The 27,689-nt window shown below is 37.6% G+C and overlaps 1 protein-coding gene across 2 annotated transcripts in view; it reads left to right on the plus strand.

The window, feature by feature from the left end:
• The window catches only part of LOC134369516 (cadherin-6), a 55,609-nt gene that overhangs the window by 18,114 nt on the left and 9,806 nt on the right, over nt 1–27,689 (plus strand). Inside the window, exons 2-6 of one of the 2 annotated variants that reach the window (XM_063085983.1) lie at nt 11,095–11,389; nt 14,346–14,465; nt 16,633–16,800; nt 20,814–21,001; nt 22,919–23,172. In XM_063085983.1, coding sequence (XP_062942053.1) covers nt 11,095–11,389; nt 14,346–14,465; nt 16,633–16,800; nt 20,814–21,001; nt 22,919–23,172 — 1,025 coding nt within the window. The remainder of the gene's footprint in view (nt 1–11,094; nt 11,390–14,345; nt 14,466–16,632; nt 16,801–20,813; nt 21,002–22,918; nt 23,173–27,689) is intronic. The other variant, XM_063085985.1, reaches the window with a different exon arrangement.

Genomic DNA, 27,689 nt, shown 5'->3' on the forward strand with positions numbered 1-27,689 from the left:
CATATTGTATAGAAGAATGCGATTTTTTTTAGGTCATAAGAGGCAACATGGTATAATAGAAAATGAACATGGGATATGCAGGAAGCCCAATCCAAGGTTTTGTAAGAAAAAAAAGGAGATATTCCAGATTCTTCTAAAGCCCATCTAATGTATCAAGAGTTGGGCTTGGCCAACCAACATAAAACTCACCAATCCCATTTATAAATGTAGTCACCAAACATTATTTGTGCCAGGCTCTGGGCTGCAGGTCATGTTTCCACCCTAGGTTTATAAAACCTTGCTGGGTTTTATAGTGGGAGTGGGCTCTTTCTTCCACCAAAACTCACGTGGTGGAGTATTCCTGAAACCAAGGGTAGGATTTCACATTCCTGGCTATCAAACACACAAACACACCATCTCATTTCTACTGCCCTGAGACACGTCTCTGAAGTCCCAGAGGGCAGCAGTGGCAAGGTTGTGGGCAAAAGTGAAAGCAGAGTGGTTTTTTCCCATTTCCCTTTGGGGCAATCATGTAGTGAAGGAGAAGCCCTATTTCATTCCCAAGAGCCTTCCTGGTTTCTCCAGGGCAAGAAGGGGATGAATTGATCACATAATTTGTACCTACCAAGACAAAGCAATCTTGGAGCTAGGAACATATGTGCCACAGGCAATAAAGAAGTCACAGATGGAACTTGGGGGGTATATGATGTCAATGGGGGAGGTGGAATGAAGCTAGTCACCTTGAACTCTGGAGAGCCAGGGTCATGGCTCTACCTTCCAAAATCACAGATGTCACTAAGGAAAGTAGTGGATGAGAAGAGATATTATCTAGAGACTAGAGGGTTGGAGGGCAGTACAAGGACTACACTTGGCTCCAAAAGCCCCCAAATTCCCTGTTGACACAGGCCATGTGGGTTCTTCTCCTTCGTATACCCAGATGTCATCTTGGACTGAATCAGGGGCAAGAAGCAAAAGAAACAAGAAAGACTGGGATTTATCAAAAAGAATTATCAAAAAAACTGTATGATTATTAAATCAGACAGATTTTATTTTATTGCACTAAATTATTGACTCAATATTCAATCTATATTGAGTTCCTAATATTCAGTGGGACTAAGGCTAAAGGGATAAGTTATAAGAAAATAAGAAAACTGCATCTCCCCTTGCACATCTGAGTGCAGTGTGAGAAAAAATGTGACCCTGCAGCTCAAGGGAAGGAGTGTTTCTATTTTTGCTGACTTTATGGCTTTTATTACTCCAGGAACATACTCAAGGCCTTCTCTGATTTTGTCCCACACTGACTCTTGGAACCATGCCATGTGCTCATACTGGTTGCTAAATCATTTTTCTCCCATCAGTAATCCAAGCTTCTCCAAGAAGACCTCCTAAACCGTCAAAGAGCTTACACATTTCCTGATTCTGCCTTATCCAACTTCCAAGTTCCTTCTATGCTCTTCTCCAGCTTTTTACTTACCTTGTTATTCCTAACTGATACTTGTAACAGCACTCTAGTGTCTAATTTCTGCTTTTATTTTGTATCTTTTATATACGAGTCAGTATTTCCAACTCTAAATGTTCCAACTCTAGATGATTTTATTCATTGCTTTATGCAACTCCTCAAGCCAATAAGAGTTTTTAAATGGTCTTGGTTGACACAGTTAAATTATTTTATTATGGAACAATGTTTCTGTGAAGTGGAACACTTTCCATTAGTTTCTGCAACAGGATGATACTTGAAATATGGTTCAGTAAAATCTTGCAGCTTTTTCATCACTAACAGGTAACTTCTGACCCAGCAGCTAATTTATTTATAATTGTCAGAAAACTCAATGTACTGTTTATGTCAACAAATCCAATACAAATTGGTTTTATTATTGTATTTAATTGGTTATTAAAGAAATTTTTTCAGATCTGAGGTGATAGCTTGAATTATTTCCTCAGATTGTTCAGATTACACCTTGTGCATAGCATTTGGTAGTAATTACTAAATAATCTGGCATCTTCAGGAATGTACATTCTTGATGTACAGGGTTATCCTAAAGTTAATAGAGAAAGGGGATGGAAGACACTAAGATTTATTGATTGTCTGCTATGTGCCAGTAACCTTCATTGATCTTGATATCTTATCCAATTTAATCTTTACAACATTTATTCATTCGTTCTTTTCAGTGATTAATTATTGAGGCTCTATAATGTGACAGTATGTTGGGTGCTAAGAATACAGAAGTGAACCAGACAGGTTTGGTGCCTTCCTTTATAAACTTGCAAACTAGCTAAAAAAAAAAAAGAAAAAAGAAAAACAAGTCATCAAAAAAATATGAGAGTACTTCAAAAAGTTCATGAAAAGACTCACATTGTCTTTTAATTCTATATTTCCACAAACCTTTTGGAAGTACCCTTGTAGAACGTGCTGATGGCTAAGTGGGGGACGAATTGAGAGTATATAGGCAGAGAACGTAACTCATACAGGCAGCTTAGGGAAGGCTTCCATGAGGAAATGAAGATTAAACAGACCTGACGTATGAGTTGGATTAACCAGGTGAAGATTTTAAAAAGGACTTTATGCCAAGGGGACCATGTATGGTAAGACCTAGATATGAAAGAGACCAATGTATCTTCAAGCAACTGCAAGAAGTAGAGTATGACTGGCACAAGGAGAGAGTTAAAGGGAGACAAGTGATTGGTGAACCTAAAGAGAGGGGCAGAGGCTGCAGTGGGCTTTGGAGTCCACGTTTAGGAATGGGGGTGGGGGCTTATCCCAAGAGTGAAGCAAAGACACTTTAGTTAAAAGACAGCAGCATCTTTGGAGCTGGTGGTGTTAAGCTGGTCTACTTACAGAAAGGAAAATAAACAGAAAGGAAGCAATCCTGGGTGTGTGTTTGGAGAGCCTTCTTGCAATAGATCAATGAGAAAAGGTGGTGGCTTGGACCTGTGTGGCAGCAGTGGAAACAGAGAAAATTAGGTGAGTCAAGATATATGTAAGAGGTAGAATTGACAGAATTCAGTGACTTAATGAGTGTAGGAATGATGGCAGAGGGGATGGTCTGGGATGACTTCCTGGCAGCCTTTACACAGATGGGACATAGGAGAGGAGAAAAGGTTTTGGAGAGGTGATGAGGTCGGTAGAGACGTACTGAGCGTAAGTAGTCTGAGAGACTGAACTGGAGGGCAGTTATATCCTTGACTCCAGATCTCAAGAAAATGGTCTGCTCTGGGGCTGTATATAGATTTGGACATCGATGGCACATAGGTAGTAGCTGAATCCATGAAAATAGATGACTTCATTCGGGAAGATTATGTGAAATGAGGAAACACAAGGACATAAGACACAACCCTAAGGGACACCAACATTTAAGGGGCAAAAAGAGAAAGAATAGCTGGCAAAGTTCATTATTATGTGTTCTATCTTATAGAGGATAGAATCTGAAGACTAAGATAATTTAATTAGTTTAGCTAATTAATAGGAAAGTCATAATTCAGACTCAAACTTTTCCACTTTCAAAATCCATCTTCGGAATACTTCATGTTTATGAATGCAAGAAAAATTTGTTGAATCCTCTCCCTGAGCTAGACTCTCTTTTAAGCATTTTCCATGCATTTTTTTATTAATTTTTGGAGCGACTTACTTGTAAAATAAGTATCATTACTCCAATCATGTGGATGAAGAAACTGAGACTTGGCAAGTTCATTAAGTTCCCCAAGATTACATGACTAGTACATAGCGTGAATTTGCACCCATTTCTTTCCCTTGCCTAAGTCCGTGGTTTTAGCCATTATGCATTTACTAGTTAAGGCATCAGCTCTCAAACTTGTGCATTCATTGGAATTAGGTGGAGGGCTTCTTAAAACACAGATTGCTGTGCAAAACCCCCCGAGTTTCTGAGTCTGGAGAGATGGGGACAAGAATTTGCATATCTAACTAGTTCCCTGGTCATGCCAGTGCTGCTGGTCCATGGTCCCCACTTTGAGAACCACTGAGTTAGGGTAAAGACAGAACTACTGTAACAACAACAACAACAACAAAAGAACCTCAAAATGTAATGGCTGAAGTAAGATACTTTTTTTTTTATTTCATGTTATGGGCTGGTCAGATATGAGGTTATTCTGGAACCTAGGTTTCTTCCACTTCATGGCTCTGCCATCTCTCAGGCACTGTCCTTATCAGCCCGGTGGAAGTCAGATGACTGCCTCAGTGAGAGTGCAAATAAGAATAAGAAAAAAGTCGAGAGCAAGCCAGTTCCTGCTGAGCAGGGGACACTGCAGTTGCCCACTTCACATTCGCACTGTGCAAACTTAATCACAAGGCTGAGTAGCCACAGACCCAACCGAACCATACCTAGTAACCTGCCACAATAACATACCGCCACCAACTTTTTATTTGTAAAATAATAATCAGATACAAATTAGTTAACCAAATCATTAACAAACGCAGCAGAGTAAAATATGTAATATGTCTTTTTATTTAAAAATATTTTTATTTACCTAATCCTGTAATCTCTAAAACAAAATAAACTTCTTTTTTTTAGCCATTCCACAATGTATACATATTTCTTTTTATTTATGTTTCTTCTCACTATACATTGTAATTGATTTTCACACCCCTTTACCCGTTCCTCTCCACCCCCTCCCCCCCATCATATCTGTTCACCTGACTTAAATAATTCAAGGAATTTTTGTGGTTATTCTGTCTTCTTCCCCCACCCACACACACACAATCTTTATTTGTTTGTCTATTTATTTATTTTTAGCTCCCACAAATAAGTGAGAACATGTGGTATTTCTCTGTCTGTGCCTGACTTGTTTCATTTAATATAATTTTCTCTAAGTCCATCCATTGTTGCAAATGGCAATATTTCATTCTTTTTTACAGCAGAGCACTATTCCATTGTGTAGATATACCACAGTTTCCTTATCCACTCATCAGATGATGGACATCTGGGCTGGTTCCAACTCTTGGCCATTGTAAATAGAGCTGCAGTAAACATTGGAGTACAGGTATCCCTTCAGCATGATGATTTCCATTCCTCTGGGTATATTCCCAACAGTGGAATAGCTGGGTCACATGGTAGATCTATCAGTAATTGTTTGAGGAACCTCCATACCATTTTCCATAAAGTCTGCACCATTTTGCAGCCCCACCAACAGTGTATGAGAGTTTCTTTTACTCTGTAACCTCTCCAGCATTTATCATTCTAAGTCTTTTGGATGTTAGCCATCCTAACTGGGGTGAGATGGTATCTCAAAATGGTCTTGATTTGCATTTCCTGGATACTGAGTGAGGTAGAGCATTATTTCATGTGTCTATTGGCCATTTGTGTGTCTTCCTTTGAGAAATGCCTATTCAGCTCCTTTGCCCATTTTTTAATTGGGTTATTTGTTTTTTTGCTGTAAAGTTATTTGAGTTCCTTGTATATTCTGGATATTAATCCTTTGTCAGATGTATATTTTGCAAATATTTTCTCCCACTCTCTTGGTTGTCTTTTTACTTTGTTGATTGTTTCTTTTGCTGTACAGAAGCTTTTTAGTTTGATATAATCCCATTGTTTATTTTTCCTTTAGTTGCATGCTTTTAGGGTACTATTCATGAAGTTTGTACCCACTCCTGCTTCCTGGAGTGTTTCCCCTATGTTTTCTTTAAGGAGTTTTATTGTTTTGGGATGTATATTTAATTCTTTAATCCATTTTGAGTTGATTTTGGTATATGGTGAAAGGGACAGGTCTAGTTTCATTCTCCTACATATGAGTATCCAGTTTTCCCAGCACCACTTGTTGAAAAGGCAGTCTCTTCCCCAGTATGTAGACTTGCTGCCTTTGTCAAAGATCAGATGGCTGTAGGCATATGGATTGATTTCTGGGATCTCTATTTTATTCCATTGATCCATGCATCTATTTTTATGCCAGTACCATGCTGTTTTGGTTATTATAGCTTTGTAATATAAAGTCAGGTAGTGTTATGCCTCCAGGATTGCTTTGGCTATGTGTGGTCTTTTGCTGTTCCATATAAATGTCCGGATAGCTTTTTCCATCTCAGAGAAAAATGTCGTTGGAATTTTGATGGGCATTGCATTGAATCTGTAGATCACTTTGGATAGTATGGACATTTTCATAATGTTAATTCTTCCAATCCAAGAGCATGGGTTATTTTTCCATCTTCTTGTGTCCCCTTTAATTTCTCTCAACAGTGGTTTGTAGTTCTCTTCATAGAGATTTTTCATATCCTTGGTCAGCTTTATTCCTAAGTATTTTATTTTTTTGGTGGCTATTGTAAATAAGCTAGCTTTCTTGATTTCTTTTTCTGCACGTTCACTGTTGGAGTATAGAAATGCTACTGATTTTTGTGCATTGATTTTGTATCCTGCAACTTTGCTGAAATTATTTATCAACTCTAGGTGTTTTTTTTTTGTAGAGGCTTTAGGCTGTTTGATATATAGGATCATACCATCCACAAAAAGGGACAGCTCGACTTCATCCTTTCCAATCTGGATGCTCTTTATTTCCTTTTCTTCTCTGATTGCTCTGGCTAGTACTTCCAACACTATGTTGAATAGGAGTGGTGAGAGTGGGCACCCTTGTCTAGTTCCTGTTTTTCCCTGTTCAGGATGATACTAGCGGTGGGCTTATCATATATGGCTTTATTATAAAAAACAAAGTAAACTTCTAATCCCCGCCATGTACTTTAAACAGGGTTCAGTTTCTTGCTGACATAAACTCTGCCCAATGAGCTCTCCACAGCCTTCACAACATTAACTCTATGTATCAGCATTATGTATAAATGCATTATATAGAAAGATATATCTGTGAGAGTATTTCAAAAAGTTCATGAAAGATTTGTATTACCTTTTAATTCTATTTTCCCAAACTTTTTGAAGTCCCCTCATACATAAGCTAACATCCATACATATATTTAATTCCATTAAGCCTCAGTTTGGCTTAACTTTATTGTGGACTTATTTTTCTAATGTAAAATAAAATCCAATTTATTTAGCATGAAGGTGTTCTCCCTCTCTGCTGTAACTGCTGTTTCTTGGCCTCAGTCCCAGTGAGAGGGCATCTTTTCACCATGCCTGTTCTCTGATGGTCCTGTGACATCTCAGATTAGCAACTGTCACATCTCTTAAAGGGCCACTGTACATTTGCACTATACTCTGCAAGTGTATTAGCCATAATTCATCTGTTCATTTCAGTCAAACATATATCTCTTTCCCAAGCCCTTTTCACGTTGTTGTAGGTACCTTCCCTATGTGTGCCACGTAGGTTTAGCTTTTATTTAGACTCTGTTTTCTGTCTCAGCAATGCATATGCATAAGATATTCAGTTTGTCATTGACTCAGATAATGACTCAGTAACACACAGGAAATAGGAGCAATAGAGCAGCTTTAGCTGGCTTCATAAATCACTAAAAATCTGTACAATTAGTGTCACACCTTTGAATGTGATTCAAAACCAAGAAAGGAGTCAGTACATGTAGTCGGTGAAAGGATGCTGTGTCCCCAGAGACAAACAGCACCCAGCAGGCAGAGATGCTACTACTGCTTGGCAGCATCCTCCACAGGGCCATGTCTGTAACTGCGAATCCCTGTATTTATTTGCCAATGCGCTGCATTCTTTAAAAAAAAAAAAAAAGAAAAGGCAACAGAGAAACAGAGACCAAAAGCCCCTGCTGGCACAAAATACGACAGGTACAGTAGTAAAAAGTCCTACCAGCCACAGGTGAAATGTGACTTTCTTAGGGAAGTGGATAATTTTTACTTGATGGTGAATCGTTAAAAGTGAACCAGATGATTAAACTTAATGGAACAGCCACATTAAACTGAAATTAGTAAAAACATGCCTCGGGCAGCTTACAACCTTTTATTTGTTGTTGTTTAACTTCTGTCTTTTACAGTGGCCATGATGAATGACATCACAAAAGAAAAAATCCAATTAAAATCTAAGTGCTCAATAAACCCCTAATGTTTGGTTGTCACCACCACTTTCACCGGCACTGATGTCTTATGTTTCCTCTTTTCTACAAGAACAGAGAAAAGAACTGGCCCCAGGGAGTTTAACAGAAAGGGAGGAGACAGGGAGAAGAAAACAAAGAGGCTTCTGGAGCTTTCTGCTAGCTGCACTCTGCCAGACCCAGATAATGCACTTCAGGGGAGAGGAGGTAGAGGAGGTTAAATTGCTTTATTATCAGACAATGCCTGAGTGAAGAGGTGCATTTTCCCACTAGTTTTCAAATATTGATAAATCAGAATTTGATCTGCAATGCAATCCCTATTCACACTCTTTTCTGGCATCTCCTCTGCCCTTTTATATGGTCCCAGGTGTTTGTTCTATAAGTCATCGAAATGGTCTCTCCTGACAGCTAAAAATAAGTTTCTGATTACTTCTACCTGAATAAATCTTGTGACCAGCTGTGGTATTCACCTACTAAGTGTGCAACAATTACATATTGAAAGTGATGAAAGAACCGGCCAAGGAGAGTCTATAATCTAGTGGAATGCAGAATATAATAAATCACATGTAAAGACAGCAATTGCCACCTGGTCGAAGAATACTGGCTTTTGGTAACAGATCTTTACCTTACAGATACTGTGTGTTTGTAAAATTGGGTTTTCAAAGTCCTCAAAACAAAGTTCTCAAAGTCAAAATAAGAGCAAAAATGTGCTGACTATGAACTAAGAGCTAATAATGGTAGCAATATCTTAAATTTAGAAGGCACTTTGTAACTTATAAAACACATATCGTGCTTTTATTGCATGTTTACATAACAATTCATGTAGTATTTATGTGTGGTCTCTAATTAGGTTTTCACAGCAGCCTTGTCGTGTAGCTCTTATTATCCTCATTTGACTGATAAGGATCCTGGCTCAGGAGGGTTCATTGAATGCTGTGGTCTTACACTTGAGTGAAAGAGAAGGCACACGACTGTACTTAGGGCTCGGGTGTGGTTCCACCTGCACTGTGCCAGGCTACTGACCACAGCTGCCCTGCAGCAAGGATCCCAAGGGTCCCAAGGATCCCAGTGATTACATTGGCTTCTTACTCACAAGTTAATGAAATAGCTTTTTAAGAGCTCCCTTCAGTCATTAGAATTTGTCAGTGGAGAGTTAAACTTTCCCCAGTGGCTTTTCCTGTGTCACCCTGGTTTCACCGTTTCCTTGGCATATCACATTACACAAATAATGGAGTGCTCTTGTTTTACGTTTCTTACTGCATTTGTCTCACTTCTAAGCAATTTCCTCCCTGTTCACATTCATCTTCTGTTATTTCTGCCATATGCTTTCAAGGCTACTAATTGTATGAATAATATTCTCGGCCCCAAACTCTGCCATTAACTAGAGTTAACTGTGTCACATTGGACTCAGTATATATGTCTCTAAACACAAGGAAGTTGCACCAAATATTCTATACCCCTTTTCTTGCCCTCAAATTCTAATCTGACTTTTGTATACAAGCCATGTAGTTTTGGAAACACTACATAAAATAGAGCTTCATTTTTCTTGACTCTACAAAGAGGAATTAAATTAGATTTCAAAGTCTCTTTCTTAGTTATGGGGAGGAGTATCAGTATGGGTCACACCCAACAAGAATTCTTTAAACAAGAATGTTCAGGAAAGCTAGATTAAACAAAGTCAAGTACAATTTTGAACTGCATGCACCCACAGCCTTTAGTATGTTGACTCCAAGAACAAGGCAGAATATGAAGTATTTCCCGAACGTATTGAGTCACACAACTCTTTCCCTCAGTACTTTGTGTAAATGATATTCCCTGGGATACACTTATAGAAAGGCTAAGTTGGATTATTTTAAAATTCCCTTTGTGCCTTGAGATTCTACTTTCAGATGTGTTTGTATGTAGACGCTACTCAGAGCATTTCATGCAGTGTTAATAAAATGTATGCAGAATTCTTTTACCTGTTGTAGCCACTGTTGTTATAGCACAGTCCATACTCTGTGTAGACAGATCTGGAACAAGATAGATATTGGCAGCCTTCCCACGACAACTAACTTGTCTGTATTTCACTGATCCTTATGACTTGGGCTTATAAACGATCCTCCTCAATACAAAACACTTTTTGGAGATTTGTGAATAGGGTTAGATTATCTGAAGACCTATGAGATATCATCTAAACTTTTGCTGGGGTGGGGAAAAGAGAACTAAGGAAAGAACAGGAAATCAACACTGGGGAAATGATCTTTGGGATAAGAAACATGGACTTCTTTCCCAAGTTAGACTCACCATCTTCTGCGTCCATGGTATCCTAACATTTATTTAATTCAACCCTTCATCCAGACCCATTTCACCAACAATTATTCATCAAAGCCTCCACTTGGTTACCACCAGAAGCCAGGAACTCACTATGTCATGAGACTATTTTGATTTTAGGTTGGTCTAATTATTAGAAAGTCCTTTTCTATCTTATTCTAAAATATAAATGTTAAATGTATTATTCAAGTGACCTTGTAAATTATCTAGCCAGGAGGTGTTCACAGCATTATTATAACAGCATTTATGATGTTTCTCAAATACTTCAAGTTGAATCTCATAAATAAATAAACATCACATCTTCCCAGAAAAAAAGATTATAATCTCCATCACTAAAGACCCAAAGAATGGCCTAGATTCCCTAAATTCACCAAGATGATAAAGTGTAAGAAGCAGAAGGTACCCAGGTCTCTCTGATTCAAAAACCAAAGTCCTTTTTCAATGGTATGACGTTTGCATGGCATGTTTGTGTATATACAAGTGAGAAGGAAAGTGTATTAGTAGAATCTGAAAACTGCAGTGAAAATAATGAAAATAGTTTCATTCCAATCAGGCTAATATGTCCTTTGGCATCTTGCTATTGCTCTGGTCCTTAGTGTTACTCTGTTCTTCAAAATAAGAAGCAGAATGACTAAATTTTCCCTCAAGCTCTGTTCCAGTTCTGGAAAATTCTATGGTTATAAGGTAACATGTTCATTAATGAATGGCATTTACTATTGAGGAGTTATGTAAATAGTAAAAAGAAAAAGAAAAAAAAAACCATGTACACCTTAGCACTGAATGAAAGTTAACGTAAGACAAAGATGGTTCAGGACCACATGCTTGACTTTTACTTTCTTTAATTTTTTTTTCTACACTAGTTACATTCAGACCAGGATAGAGGAGATGGATCACTTAAATATATCCTTTCAGGAGATGGAGCAGGAGATCTCTTCATTATCAATGAAAACACAGGTGACATACAGGCCACCAAGAGGCTGGACCGGGAAGAAAAACCTGTTTACATCCTTCGAGCTCAAGCTATAAACAGAAAGACAGGTAGACCTGTGGAGCCCGAGTCTGAATTCATCATCAAAATTCATGACATCAACGACAACGAACCAATATTCACTAAGGAGGTTTACACAGCCACTGTCCCTGAAATGTCTGATGTCGGTGAGTGAGATGTGATTTCAACCAAAAACTGGTTCTCCTCTGGCGCATCCACTGAGGAAAGAATCTTATGAGTGAAATTCACTGGGTTGAGTGAAACTCAACGCTATATTCTAAAAGTATCATATTTCAAACCATCCATGTATGTCCTTTTTGTAAGTGCCCCGCGTTTCCTAACATCACTCTAGCCTTATTTTGTTATTATTTTTAAGGAAGCGGCATTTCTTCTAGTGATGAGGGTATGAAAAATGGCAGGGCCTCTCATCGACTTTCCCTCCCACCGAAACTCCCACTGTATCTCTTGGGCTGAAAGGCAGCCTTCTCCCTTTCTCTTGGCTCACACTGGTATTAGGGAAGGACCTCCCCAGTGAGTGGACAGTCCAGTCTGAAGAGTAGTGACGGTTCCCTTAAATAACTGTGTATGTGGGAAGGAGATTCAAAGAAAGCTTTTTTAGAAAATCCATAAACCATATGCAGATGATGTCTAGGGGACATATCCTTTACCAATTGATGGAAATGAAGAGACTTTCATGACATTAATATGATGAATTAATATTTTATGCACAATTTCCACTACCAATTTTAAGTTTATGTGTGGATTCAATTTGTTTAAATAGGCAGAAAATAAACAGCATTTAAATTAAGAGAAAAAACCCAGTGACATCACTCTTAGCCACGTTGAAATACTTCACAGGAGACTGAGACAAACTGTAAACGACTCATGTAAAGGGTTATTTTTATTTTCACTCTGTCAAATTCCAAAGGGCTGAAATTACATAACAACTTTTCTATGGTTCTCTCAGTCGGGTATCAGACATCTGTAGTTCACAGATCCAGGACTTCGAAAATGACCGATCCACGGAAATGATTATAAAACACCCTAATTTTTCTCATGAAGAAATTGTTCATCTCCTTACTTGAAGCCACTTTGTTTTGTTAGAAAAATCCATTACCAAAGCAAAGAGGGGGGTTGGAATTCTTTAAAGAAGGAGGTTTGTTAAGGGAAAAAGATATTTTTCCTCTAGGTGGTAAAAAGCGGAATGAAGAATAGTGTCATCAGCACCACGCAGGAGCTGTGAGCAGCTGTGCAGATCATGCACTGCACAACTCCAGGGGGTGCTGTTCCCTTTTGAAGCCATCTTACAATTAAATATGTATTACAAATATTTGGGGGTACCTGGCAGTAACATGTCTTGAGAAAAGAAAGGCTTTTTCCAATTTGCACGCAGGCACAATTATGCTAATATTCCTCATTATCATAAATTAACTTGTCATCATTGTGATATATAAAGACATCTTAAAGAAATTACGTAAAGGTAGTGGGACAAAAGCAGAGGGGTAAAAATGGACTTTGATATCAAACAGACCTGAATTTGAAACCATCTCTACTAATAACCAGCAGCATAGCTTTGGGCAAATTACTCGATTTTTCTGATCCTCCAGTCCTATATCTATAAAAAATAAATAATAAACATCAGCTCCTAAGGATTATCATGAGGATTAGATGAGAAAACAGGTGTAGACCCCTAGTACCTGGGGTAAATATCTGGCAAATAATAGGCACTTAAAACATCCAGACAATCATACTCTAAAAGCAATCGAATTTTGTATTAATGTCAAATAAGAACTTGGGTGTTTGTGGACTTCTTAATTAGCTCTCACTCTGAGATCATATATGCTCTCATTTCACCCCACTTCCCTTGCCAAACTGCAAGAGTGGCTGCCCTGTATTGTGTATCAATACTATATATCCAGAGCATCCAACCCTAACACAGTACAATCTCTTTCTTCAATAAGTGAAATTGCTTAGACATTACAAAAGCAATGCAGACATTCTAATAAGTCCCTAGATGTAACTTCCCTGCTCTTATCGTAGGCAGGAGAACTCTTGCAGTATGCTTACTGCTTATCTGTATGAGAATCAAAAGTCAGCCATAAAATGATCTCAATCAGAAGGTCTTATTCTTTTTGGAAGTCACATACCCCTTTAGAATCAGATAAAATCTATGAACATTCTCTTCAGTGAAACAGACATGTTTTCATACACAGAAAGTGTGCAGGGAATATCAGGGGTGTTAGGGATACTTTGAAGATTATTAGGTGACTATGGTCCCTAAAATAAGAATGCTGATCTAAAATATAAAAGCCTTCTTTGTATATTTAATTATAATCATCTTTCAGAATTATAGCTTCCAGATGTTTATGCTCTGCTGTTCCAATTAATTCTTTATTTAATCCAAAACTACCTCTTTTAAGGTTCAAGGTTTTTCAACTTCTTAGAATTGTCAGATAGATTTATCATTTATGATGCTTTTATTGGCAATTAACAGGAAACCCAACTCAAACTAAACAATTAAAGTATTTATTGGTCACATTACTGAAGTCCAGAAGTACAATGGGCTTTGGACCTGATTTAATCTGTGTTCTAGCTATTTCTCTGTAATTTCCTATTCTGTTCAGCTTTGTCCCCAGGCTGGCCTTTCTAAGATCATGAAATAGCTGCCACAATTGTGGCTTCCCATCAGCACACTACAATCCACGAGAAAGAGCATCTATGATAGAACTTCCAGCAAAATCTTGAGGGGTGCCCCGATTGGACAACTCTGAAACTAATGACTGTGGACAAAGTGACTCAAGATTCTGGTTGACTTGGTCTTGGGGAACTTGAAAGAATCACTATAGCAAAAGTCCATTCAAATTCCACTGTTGGAGATGGGTTGGAATCAGTTCCACCCAAAGTCATGATCATTCCCATGCTTTGCTTAATCATTATTACACTTATAAATGTTGATCCTTCAGAGTGAGGAATCCAAGGCTTTTTAACCTAGCATCCTACTGAAGTTCTCCACTTATGATAAGTTTTGTACAAAATGAAGATTGTGCTTTCTTTTTATGTGTGTGTATCAAGGATCATAATGGACCCTTAATTTATTTTCAGTTTATGTTTCTGTCATTTCAGGCACATTTGTTGTCCAAGTCACTGCAACTGATGCTGACGATCCAACGTATGGGAACAGTGCTAAAGTTGTCTATAGTATCCTCCAGGGACAGCCCTATTTTTCAGTTGAATCAGAAACAGGTTAGAATTCTTTTTTTGATTTTCTTTTTCACAATCTGTAATTTTAATTGACATGCTCAGAGGAGCTAGCATATTTTTTAATAAAAACAATCAGTGTGACTGAATTTTCTTGTATTCATTTGCCCAACATTAATGATATATTTGTAAACATGACATCCAGATCATTTTAATCAAGAAATCTGACAATAAGTCTTTTATTCACCATGTTATATAGGAGAGATTCAGAAAAATTATACACTGCTTTACTTTTCTTCCAGTTTGGGGTGAAGTTAAAAGACCACCCCCTTCTGAGAGCTATTAGGGCTGTTCAGAGATACTCTGAATCTTCTTCTTCTAGTTATTTGGTAGGATAGCATCTCTCTATTCTGCTCTAAAGCTAGACACAGCCATGAGATTTATTTAGGTGAATAAACTGTGTCAGTGATGCAAGTCATTTCCAAGCAGAACCTTCATGGCTGGTAGGCCGGCCTGTGGCTCACTTGGGAGAGTGTGGTGCTGATAACACCAAGGCCACAGGTTCGGATCCCTATACAGGGATGGCCGGTTCGCTCACTTAGGAGAGCGTGGTGCTGACAACACCAAGTCAAGGGTTAAGATCCCCTTACCGGTCATCTTTAAAAAAGAAAAGAAAAGAAAAAAGAAACTTCATGGCTGGTGCACAATCCACCACATTCCCTTCCCCTTGCCACGGTGATCATGGAAACCAGTGTTGAGCCTAGATGTCTGAAGGGTGTCATGAACAGAGCATCCTGCTTGCCTGGGTGGATCATGAGCAAAAAATAAATTAGTTAATCCACTGAGATTTTGCATTGTTTGTTATCACATCATTGTCTAGCCTATCCAAACTGATAAAACCCTAACAAAGTGGGTTGCCTTAGAGAATCCTTTTTTCAACATCTCATTTTCTATATTTCTCCATAAAGTAGCATACTACCATATGATGATTTGTTTTTTAGTAAATATTATTTGTATTATAGAGCAAATTCTGCACATATTTTTGCTATCATAATAGGATTCAAATTCCTCTTATACATTTTTCAAACATCCATTTTTAGTAATAGAAATCCAAACCTTTCTAGGTTACTATATCCAGTTGCAAATCTATATGATAAGAAGTGCAATGAACTTGGAAAGAATCCCAAGGAGAAAGGAAATGTTGAGTTGAAAAACAATGAGGATGAAAAATTAGAATTATTCCACTTAAAGGACAAAAGGCTAAGGTGATCTCCTGTGTTTAAATAGAGAAATAGTATTATTTGGAGAACAGAAAGCAGCCGCACTTTCCACTGAAGCCAGGACTACAGGAATAAAATTGACCTGTTGTCTGAGGTATTCTTGTTAAAAATTTAAAAAGATATTTTCAGCTTCATTAGTTGTTAAGCACTGGAATGTGCTACCAGAGAAGGTTACAAAGCCTTCTCCAGTGATTTTTGAAAGAAAGTCAATTTAAGCATAAACTCTACATAAAGATTAGGTGAACATTTGGAAGTTCTTTTAACTAATTATAACTACCTAACAATAGAGATAAATTTAACCTAACTTAAAAATGTTGGTTACTGTTGGGACCAGTTGAACTAATATGCACATCAGGTTTAGAAGAAACTAAATTCTTTACGATCATACGAGAAGATAATTATGAGAGAGTTGATGCTGTGTTTTCTTAAGACCATAGTTTTGTGATTTAGAAAATCCTCAGAACGTTCATTATGGTAGGTAAGTTTGAGGAGCAATTAGCCAATTCAGTATGTGAAACTCAAGTCAATTCAAGTAGTTGGCTTTCTTAACAACTTTCTCAGAATACACCTAAATGTCTTTTATCAAGCAGCTACTGTGGTATACCTTTATGCCACATACCAAGTGATATTTTGCTGTGTCATCCTATAACACTTAATATTTATACTACTTTCAGTCAGTCCTATTGCAGGATTTGACTTGGGCTTATTTTCATTCTCCTTGAATTACAGGCTTTTTTAATGTATCTATTTCCTTGGTGTAGTTGTAATATCCTTCAGGATAAAGGCTGGATATAATCATCTTTATATCACCGTGACATCTGCATAGTGTTTTGCATATTGTGGGTGACAGTCTATGTTTGTTTGCATAAATAAATGATTCTATAAAGTGTTCTTAATGCATCCCTTTCTGCTCCTCAATTTTACATCTATAGGTATCATCAAGACAGCTTTGCTCAACATGGATCGAGAAAACAGAGAGCAGTACCAAGTGGTGATTCAAGCCAAGGACATGGGCGGCCAGATGGGAGGATTATCTGGGACCACCACAGTGAACATCACGCTGACTGATGTCAATGACAATCCTCCCCGATTCTCCCAGAGTAGGAACATTTGATTGAATAAGTTTCTTCAATGCACTTTTGTAAAACTCTAAGAATATTTATTTTCCATTGTCATTCTTATGAAAATTACTGGACTTAGTAAGAACTGGCACTTTTATTAAAAATGTGTTGACAACACAACTTACACTCAGGAAATGTGTACATTTATGTTCTATTTGTAATTAGCTGAGCAATTTCTGATATGGCTGCTGTTGTAAAAGCAACATCATCGTTTCGTTTTTCCTTATTAAAAGGAATACCACAGACATAAATTTGCTTGTGCAGAACATATGTATACAAGCATGCCGCTATTTGTTAGGAAAAATTTGACTTTCTGTTTTGTGAGTTTAATCAGGCATGTAATCTCTTTTAAATCCTCACAAAGCTTTGTAAGGGGAGGATTTATCATTTTACTGTTTCTAAAAATACGACTGTGAAAGTAACTATGTACTTAATCCATTTGTAATCATAAATAGTTTTCTACGTTATGGTTAATTGAGATACCAAAATTCATCTCTAAAATCATTAACTCTCATGATTATATAGGAAGGAAGAAAAAGGAAAAATCATGTCCACGAATACCAACTTCATATCAAGTGGTATGCTAGACTCTCACACAGAGCCACCCAAGTGAGAGCTGGTTTTAATATAAATTTTAGTCCAGGAACAAAATCCCTTTCTGACCATGATCTTCTAAGAAAGTTATCTCAATCATTAGATAAGGAAACCCACTCACCCTATCATGGCATTTTTCAAAGATGGGCAGCTAAGATGGGCTTCCTTTAGAATGGAGATACACATGAATCAACAGGAAATAGTTACATTTTCTTCATTTTTTCAAGTATTTAATCATAGTTAACTAAACGCAAGAACAGAATAGCTAACTAACTGATTTCTGATATAATGGGAAGAAAAACAGGTTTATGAGCCCTATATTAGTTCATTTCTGTTGCTTATAACAAAATACCTGGACCTCGGTAATTTGTAAGAAAATGAAATTTATTGCTTACAGTTTCAGAGGCTAGGAAGTCCAAAGTCCAGGGAACACATCTGTTGAGGGTCTTGGTGGTGATGACAGTGACCCAGGGGTCTCACATGGCAGAAAATGGCAGAACAGAGAGACTAACTTCCTTAGTTACTCTCCTTGTAAAGCCCTCAGAACCCCATCCCTGGCCACCATTATTAATCCATATGCCATGGTCCTACAATCTAATCACCTCTTCAAGGCCCACCCCTTTCAATTACCATAATAGGATTTCCCACCCTCAACAATTACAGTGAGGATTAAGTTTTGGGAAGAAATTCAACAGCATTCCACCCCTGGTCTCCCAAAACTCATGTCCTTTTCACATACAAATATATTCATTTCATCCCCAAAGTCTTAATTTGTTTCTACTTAAAAGTCCAACATTCAAAGTCCCATCTGTGAATTCAAAACAAGTTATCTATTTCCAGGATACAATGGTGGGACAAACATAAGGTACATATTTTCATTTAACAAGGAAGAAATAGGCCAAAAGAAAGGGGTAACAGGTCTTAAGTCCGAAACCCATCAGGGCAGGTGTCAAATCTTACAGCTGGTGAATCATGTACCTTGACTCCATGTTCAAGTTTTCTGCATGCTGTTGTGGGGTTGGGTTCCCATGTCCTTGGGCAGCTCAGCTCCTATTGCTTTCCTGGTCTGAGGCCATTCTTCAGCTCTGGCAGCCTAGCATTGCACACTGGTAACTCTGTAGTACTGGGGTCTCCGTGGCAGTCCCACTCCCATGGCTCCACTAGGCATGGCACTGGTGGGGTTTTTCTGCAGCAACTCTGTCCCCACATTTCCTCCTGGCATCACTCTAGTGAAGACTCTGTGTGGTGACTCCATCCCATGACAGATCTCTTCTTTGGTCCCCAGGCTTTTTCCACACATCCTTTGAAATTGGGGTGAAGGCTCCCAAGCCTCCACAGCTCTGGCATTCTGTGAGCCTGCAGACCTAGTACCACATGGACGCTGCTAAGCCTTCTGGCTTATATTTTCCAAAGCTGCAGGTCCAGCCACACCTGGGGCCAATTTAGCCACAGCTGGAGCAGCCAAATTCTTTGCCTGTTAATAGCAAGGGCAATCTTTGCCCCACTGCCCAATAAACTCCTTATTTCTATATGAGACCTCCTTAGAATGGTCTTTACAGTCCGTATTTCCATAAGCATTCTGGTCACCACCATTTAACTGGTCTATAAAACATTCCAAAGTTTCCCTGGTTTTCTTGTCTTCTATACTTCCACCAGCATTTAGGCTTTTCCTAGCTCATTCCTCCAAATTCCTCCAGCTTCTCCTCAACACCCAGTTCCAAAGCTGCTTCTACATTTTCAAGTATTTGTCATAAGCAACACTCCACTTCTCTGGTACCAATTTTCTGTATTACTCCATTTCCACTGCGTATAACAAAATACCTGGAACTGGGTAATTTGTAAGAAAATGAAACTTACTGCTTACAGTTTCAGAGGCTAGGAAGCTCAAAGTCCAGGGAACACATATGGTGAGGATCTTGGTGGTGATGACAGTGATCCTGGGGTGTCACATGGCGGAAAATGACAGAGCAGAGAGACTAACCTCCTCATTCACTCTCCTTTTAAAGCCCTCAGAACCACGTCCCTGACCACATTATTAATCCATTCACTATGGCAGGGTCCTACAATATGATCACCTCTTCAAGGCCCCACTTTTCAATTGCCATAATAGGATTTCCCACCCTCAACAGTTACAGTGAGGATTAAGTTTTGGGGGGACATTCAATCCAAAGCAAGCCCTAAAATTTTCCCTACAGAGGCCTAAAATGAAAATATCAGGATCATCAACAGTTGGTCCAAACACCTCCTTTTCAATGTGGAGATGCCCAGGGGAAGGGTAACATCAGGATTCACCAGCACCTTGGTGCCATGCTGATTCATAACTCACTCTACTCCTTCCTTAGACACCCTGGGACTTGTTACTGGACAATATGCCAAGGCAAGGGAGGGGAGAATATAGAAAAAGCAAGGGCCCTAAAAACGGAAGTTGAATCAACTAGAGAGATACTCACCCTGTTTTACCACTCTACCAAAGACGAGCCCAATACTTCGGGAATTAACATTATTCGATGCCTGTATTTTAGTGGTGACATAGTCTAAGTTTTTTCCAAAACCATTTGTATAAATGGTTGTCAAAATGTAATGGATGAGAGTAGAATAAGTTTTGTTTTCACTTATTTATTTTTGTTGTTGTTGCTAAATACATGCTGCCTGACAGATCTAAACTGAAAATCACCATGTGGTCTTAAACTAATTTTGCAACATGATTTCATAAGAAAGGTGTCTATGTAGGAACTATAGGTTTTGAGATAGTAATCCAGATACAGGTATGGAAGACATCTATGCATAGAAATAAATACTGCAATAAAATTTAAAAGAAAGGTTTAGTCAAAAGAAAAAAAAGAGTTTTATCACTAAATGTATTTAATGATATCCCTAACAGCAACTAGAGACAGCTCTATGTATGAGTGAACGAATGCCTACTTGGTTACATTCTCTAAATTGCTACAATTTATTTCCACCTTCAGCTATTACTAGCAATGGCAAAAAGACCTCTTTTAAAGAATATCTAAATTGGCTTAAAGTCATAGTTCAGGTTAAATTCTTCTCTATTCTTTCTGTTAGATTACATTAACAGGGGGCTTTGAAACCTTCTGCTCCCTCCTCTAGCAGTTCAGTCATTCCCACAATCACGCCATAAACTCTAAAGGCTGTTTACAGAACAAGAAAAGTGTTCTCCATTTGCAAGGAGGCAGGTCATGAAATAGAAGAAATATTATTCTCAATCATGAAAGTAAAGACATAAGGAGAATAGGGCACCATTAATAATTTTAAGGAAAGCACAAATCTGCCTGTATCCATGGTAATGTTTTAAAGAACTGTTAGAAAATGGGTTTATTTTTATAATGATAGAGTAGCCTTAATTTGTGTTTGACTTATATCTGTCTGGTGATTAATAGGTACATACCAGTTTAAAACCCCTGAATCTTCTCCACCGGGTACACCAGTTGGCAGGATCAAAGCCAGTGATGCTGACATGGGAGAAAATGCTGAAATTGAGTACAGCATCACGGATGGTGAGGGGCTGGACATGTTTGATGTCATCACTGACCAGGAAACCCAGGAAGGGATCATAACTGTCAAAAAGGTAATGCTGCTTCTTAAATACCATGCAAATGAACACATTTACTTTTCTCTGGTTCCCAAGTTACCGGGGGCAGTTACATCTCACATAAACATTCCTTTAGATTCTGATTTTACTAATTATTTTTAAAAGACGCCTATTCTAATCACACTAAGATCTCTTGGGTTGGCTTTTAGGGGTCTAAAATAATCTTACAATTCATCAATTCCGTACATTTAATAAATTTTTATTAAGAAGCTCCTAAGTAAATAAGTAATGTAAACAAATGATATACATAAGAATGTGTAAAATAAATAATATAAACAAATGGTAGATGAACAGTGCAGACACTGTTGTAGGTGCTGGAGGTAGAAGGCCACCTGCAACAGATGGTCTCTGCTCTCATGGAACTTCCAACCTGGCAGGAAGAGACAAGGACACAAGTAAACAAACAAATGTGTAAGAACAAATTGTGATGCTTGCTTTGAAGGAAGAGAGTACGAGAAGCAGTGATCAAAATGACCCAAAACCTAGAGAGGGGATCGCTAAAGAACACAAATTTAAGTTAACACAAATTTCCTGCAACCTCTTTAGCTACTATTTGGAACACAACAATAATATTTTTTTTATATTTTGAATTCCTATTTTCCCCAGTGTACTTACTCATTATTTTATCCTCCAAATTGTCTGGCGCCATGGAGCAGTATATAAGTGTGGCAAAATTAAAAACCAACAAATTGTGTGCTTCGAGGCTAAAAAGAATATTAATTTCGGTTAAATTTTTGATTTCACTTTTATCATGTATGGAGTAATATTTTCTCTCTCCTTTAGCACACCATTACGTTTGCTGGTAAATACAAGCACTGATAGATGTAAATAACAAGAAAAAATTTCCTCTTAAGCTTTGGAGTACATGTCTTAATATCTGGAAACACAATATAACATGTCTAAGTGACACTTAGACCAATGTTTTATACTATAATGTAATTAGGAAGCCCATTAGTGTGCATTAACCTTTTTAATTTTCTTGGTGTCTTATCAGATTCAAAACTGAAATTTTGCCTAGCCAACTAAATCACATTCACTAACGTCTTGATTAATTGTGTTTCTAGTGAGCCTTGTCATATTGTCATCTAAAACTAAAAGTCAGCAATAAGCTTTTGGGTTCATTATGTCTCCAGAAGCAGAGATAACTTTTTCTAAAGACCTTTGACAACAATGATCATTACTTTCTCTGGCAAATAATTAGCCCAATGCCCTTATCAGGATACTATTTGGAATACTGTATTATCTCATGCAAATAAAAAAATAGAATCTATTTTATCTGAATGAAGAAGAGGGAATCACCATGCAAACGTGTTGTTCTTAATTCTGGCTGCACCTTAGAATCACTAGCGGAGGTGTTTAAAGGTATTGATTACTACGCCCACCCCAGATATTTTGGTTGAATGGTCCCAGGTTCAGCCCAGACATTGGCAAGTTTTAAACACTCACCAGGTGCATTTAAAGCCAGATGTGAGAGCATCTGACATAGAATAATCTATTGCATATTTGCCAACTTGCCCCTTGCAGCCCCCTCGAGTCAAATATAAGGGTTTTTTTATGGGTGGGGGCATGGGCAGCAGTGGGCTGCTTCTAGGTTCTCTTCCCTCCCAATTTGATGCCTTGAGCCTCAGCACCCACTTTACATCAACAGCAGGCGTAGTTTCATCAGGGTGTGTGGTACCTGAACTCCTCCACAGACTATAATAGTTTCCCTCTAAATGGTCTATGTATAGGGAAAAAAATGACACCTTATCTTTCTGCCCTTGTCCAATATCACACTAATGTGTAACAATTTCTCTACACACTATGATCACACTCATTTATCAGTGATTTGTACTAAAAATGGTTTGTGTCTAGGCTGCTTTAAATTTGTCACTTCTCCCCCTAACCCCCAAGCTCTTGGACTTTGAAAAGAAGAAAGTGTACACCCTCAAAGTGGAAGCCTCCAATCCTCACGTTGAGCCCCGATTTCTCTACCTGGGTCCATTCAAAGATTCAGCCACGGTTAGAATCATGGTAGAGGATGTAGATGAGCCTCCTGTCTTCAGCAAACTGGCCTACATCCTACAAATAAGAGAAGATGCTCAGATAAACACGACAATAGGCTCCGTCACAGCACAAGATCCAGATGCTGCCAGGAATCCTGTCAAGTAAGCACGCTTCTGCACCACATCTCTTTCATAAGCTTCTGTCGATTTATATTCAAATATCCCCCTGCATGTTTTTCCAATTAGACAGTTGTGTTTTCCTGAAAAACTGGTCTAAACAGCACCTTTAACTCTCCTTTCTCACTGCGTAAATATTATTTTAGAAGCAGCATAAACCTAAAAGACAGTACACAACATTTGAAAGGAATAAAACATAAAATGAGCTATAAGGTGTTTACTGCTTACATAGAAGTAATATAAGGTGATGCAGTTGAATAGCCTGGAATTGTTTTTTAAGGTTTAAGATTTTTCTAACGTTTAAGATTCATCAAAAAATGTTCTGGAAAAACAGACAAGCCAGGTACTGGGCTTGAAAGCCCATTTTTCAAATGTGGAAGAACCTACCATGTACCACTTAGAGGGAGAATTATACTCCGTTTGGATGCATAATTTTTCCTTTTGCAAATGTACATAAAAACAAGAAACATTTCATGATAGATGTCTGTTAAATCCTGGGTAAATTAATACAGCAGAATCCAAATTTATGTTATGTAAGAAAGCTCTGTTTTCCCTGTACTTTTCTTACACCTTAGTTGTAAATCATATTGCAAGAAAGCCTCTTCGCTCTTTAGGACCTCTGATGCTTCCCCGTTCTAGAATCTTATCATAAAAATGCTCGAGTCAACGGAGCTCCAGCCTTCAGCCAGTAGCATAGTACACTAAATGAGAAAAGCACCAAACCAGAATGTCGTTGTGTAAATTATTCCTCAAGAGTAAAATAAGCAGACTGAAAAACTAGAGGGATTCTTGCCTGTGAGTCCATAAATATATATATCAGGGCACCTACCACCCTCCAGGCACATTCTAGGCACTAGGGAATACAGCAGAGAACTGTCCTAAGTCCTGATCTCAAGGAGGTGACATTCTAATTGGGGCAGACAGGAATAAACAAAAGATGAACATGTAATACGCTAGGTGAAATTAAACTCTGAGCAGTAAAGTAAAGCAGCATATGGAAACAAAGAGTATCTGCGGTACCATTTGAGATAGTGTGGGCAGGCCTCCTTATTGGTAGGGAATCATATGAGTAAAGATGTGAATGAAGTGAAGGGGTGAACCACGCTGATAGCTGGGGGAAGACCATTCCAAGAGGAGGAAAACGCAAGGGCAGGTTCTGACCCCAGAGCTAGGTTGGCAAGTTGAAGAAGTAGCAAGCAGGTCTACCCAGCTAGGAGAGGAAGCGAGGGGAGAGGTTAGGTACGGGCCGCAGAAAGTCTTGGAACGTGGTGGTGAGCACGTCATGTCCTGCAGGGCTTTGTCATCCATGGTGAAGACTGGATTTTATTTGTATGGAAATGTAATCTAAAACTACCTTTTAAAAGGATAACACTGGCAGCTGCATGGAGAATATTGTTTCAGAGAAAAGAATCTCAGGCTCTAAGGCAGTCATTTTCTAACATTTTAGCCATCGAGCCCTTTGTTCCAATGAAACCTTATGACAAGCCTCACATCTAAAACACAGAAATGCCTGGCTTACTTTCAGGGAATAATTTGAAGTTATTGGGCAAATAGACTCTTGTTTTTATCATTCTACTGGAATATCTGTAAGACTCCCTGACTTGCTCTATGGTCAACCCAAAGTAGCCACATGGGAGCTCCGTGGATTAAGTGTTTCTCCATATACATTTAATATTATGAACAAGGAAAACAAATGACACCTTTCACTTGTATAGCACAAATAATTCAAATACTTTCATGACTGTTCTCTCACTTGGTGTTTGTTTTAACTGTGTAAGGAGAAAATCTCAGCAAGTCAGTGTCAAGCCCAATTTAAAAGTGTTAATGCTAGAAGTTTACAAATATGAGCTTCAGTTACTTCTTTGATAGATTAATGTGTTTTTAATTGTTGAGATAATGTCTTCTGGGAATTTAGGCTATATTTCTGCCTATATTACTGTTTACACCAAATACCATTTTTACCCACTGCACTATTTTATGTTTTATGAAATTAGCTTGTCAGACTGGGTTGGCTGTCAGCTAATTTTGAAGTTTTTTGCTTCCAGCTTTCCCTTGGTACATATGAATCTGATTTATAGATATAGATTGAAGTCTAAAAATACACAGAGATATATTGGTATATAAATGCTTATCCCACTGATTCCTTTTATAGGATAAAATTTATTTTTATATTAAAAAGTACATTCATACATAGTTTTTGGTTGTTTGAGACATAAATATTGAACAACTAGGTGCTAGACACTATGTTAGGTGCACAATTAACACTACAGAATTCTTCCCCCAAACATTGATTTATCATTATGCAGGCACAAATCTTTAATTCTTTAATCACACAAAATAATTTTCTTCCAATAATTTTGTCACAAATGCCCTTGGTTTCCATGAAAGAATCTTATAATATGTCACTATAAATACATATTATGAAAATTTTACATGCAAACAAAAAACCTCCTTTACTAACCCACAAATCTTCCTGGGGATATGTTAGAAGACAAATCATTTAATCACAGAATATGATGAAATCTTAGGGAAAAAAATTTAAACAGAGCCACTTCGCAGAATGATCTGCATTGGTCATGATGGGATTGATTACTTTGTCCCTTATAAGTGATAATTACAATTAATGTGACTGAATGGTTAATATCTTTGATATGAATTCAAATCACTTTGGAAAGAAAAACAACAAACAAGTAAGGCTTTGAGTGCAAGCATCTTTCCTAAACAGTGTAGGCATTTTAGGCTTTCTATGAATTTTTAAATCTCCCAATAAAAGAAAAATATATATACAATGAGATATTTCCTAGATAGTTATTTTCTCTTTAAAATCAAATTTGCCTTTAACTAAAATATTCTCACCCCTTATCCTTTATTGCAAGGCTAGACGAGGAAATGTGATTGCTTGTAAAATTTAAAACTATATCAGGAGGAAAACAGACAAAGAACAAAAAAAGATTACTGTTGTATATAATTGTAATTGCTTTTAAAGGCAATAAGTAGCATGTCTTAAGCATGACATTTATCATGAGAAAAAAGTCTGTTGATGATTGTTAAATTTCTTATAAAGTCTATGAATATTGAGATTTTCTTTTTGGTAATTAATTATGTGCTATAAATATTTATCATTCTCAAATTAAAAATGAAAGGCTATTGAGCAAGTTCATTGCTGTTGCCTAAATTCTTGATAAATGTTGATTCATGGTATAAATGGCAAAAATAATACTATTTCAGCTGTTTCAACTCGCTTGATAATAAAGATTTTAGTTTATATACACTGAAACCACAATTCCAACCTAACGATATATATACCCATTGTGTACTTCATTAATTCTCTTTAGCATCAGGTTAAATAGCCTACAATAATAGAATGTCTATTTCACTTAAATACTTGCTAGATGACAAGAATAAATTTTACTAAGATAAAATATATTGCTTATTACAGTTCACTATTTAAATTTTAAACCAAAATAATTCATAATTCAAATAGAATCTTGGACCTGGTACACTACTGCAAATTACTGTAACAAGGGTTTATTTTTCTTAGAGCATTCATAACAATTCCATGTGTCTGACTAGTTAAGTCATTTACTTAAATTGCATTTCTACTGAGCTAACATTTTTAAACCTTCGATAATAAGTTTTAAGAACCCAGCTGAAATGGGCAATTCTTTTCCTAAGGGCCTTAACATATCAACTTGCTTCAGAGTTTTCTGTCTAATGTCCCCTTCCCCAACTCATAATCATACACATATACTTTGTCCCCTTATGTAGCTATTCTAAAAAGTAATAATATACTTATAAGTAACATAACATTTCTCAAAATCTACTAGTCTTCCATGAGTTTCAGGGTTAAAGCCTCTGCTCTTCTTTGGTTTGTAAATTGACACTCTCGGTTTTCTTTGAATTTATACAAACTCTCCCTCTTAACTATTTCTCAAGTAGCTACTCTGTTCTAGGTACTGTTTAGTCCTTGTGGGTCTCTGTTCTCCCACTGGTCCTTTAAATGATTCTGTCCTTAATATTTTTCTCCCTTCACTGGACATTTTCTTCCTAGACAGTTGAATGAGAAATCTAAGTTGTCAGTCCAGACCTTTATCTTGCACTTCGGACTAGAAAACTCTTTCTAGACTTTCTTCAGGCACCTCAGCCTCAACATAACAAAAACAGAACTTAGGACTTTTCCCAAATCCTCTTTTTCATTCCTCTTTTATAAATTTATGACAGTACCATCCAACCACTCTCAATTCAACCAGTGATCTTTGTTAAATATGATTTAGATTGTGACACTCCCCTACTTAGAACGCTTTGGAAGATTTACAAGATTTACAAGATTTTACGTTAGACTAAATCCCAACTCCTTACAATGGCCAGCCCATCTTTCTACAGTCTGGATTCTGATCTCTCCCCAGTCTCATCTCCTGTCTCCCTCTCCTGCCTTATTAACCTTGGCCTCACTAGCCATCTTTTGCTTCTTTCAGCAGAATGATTTTAAAAATAAAATGGAT

The sequence above is a fragment of the Cynocephalus volans genome, chromosome 2 (genome assembly GCF_027409185.1).
Source record: "Cynocephalus volans isolate mCynVol1 chromosome 2, mCynVol1.pri, whole genome shotgun sequence".
Lineage (NCBI taxonomy): Eukaryota > Metazoa > Chordata > Mammalia > Dermoptera > Cynocephalidae > Cynocephalus > Cynocephalus volans.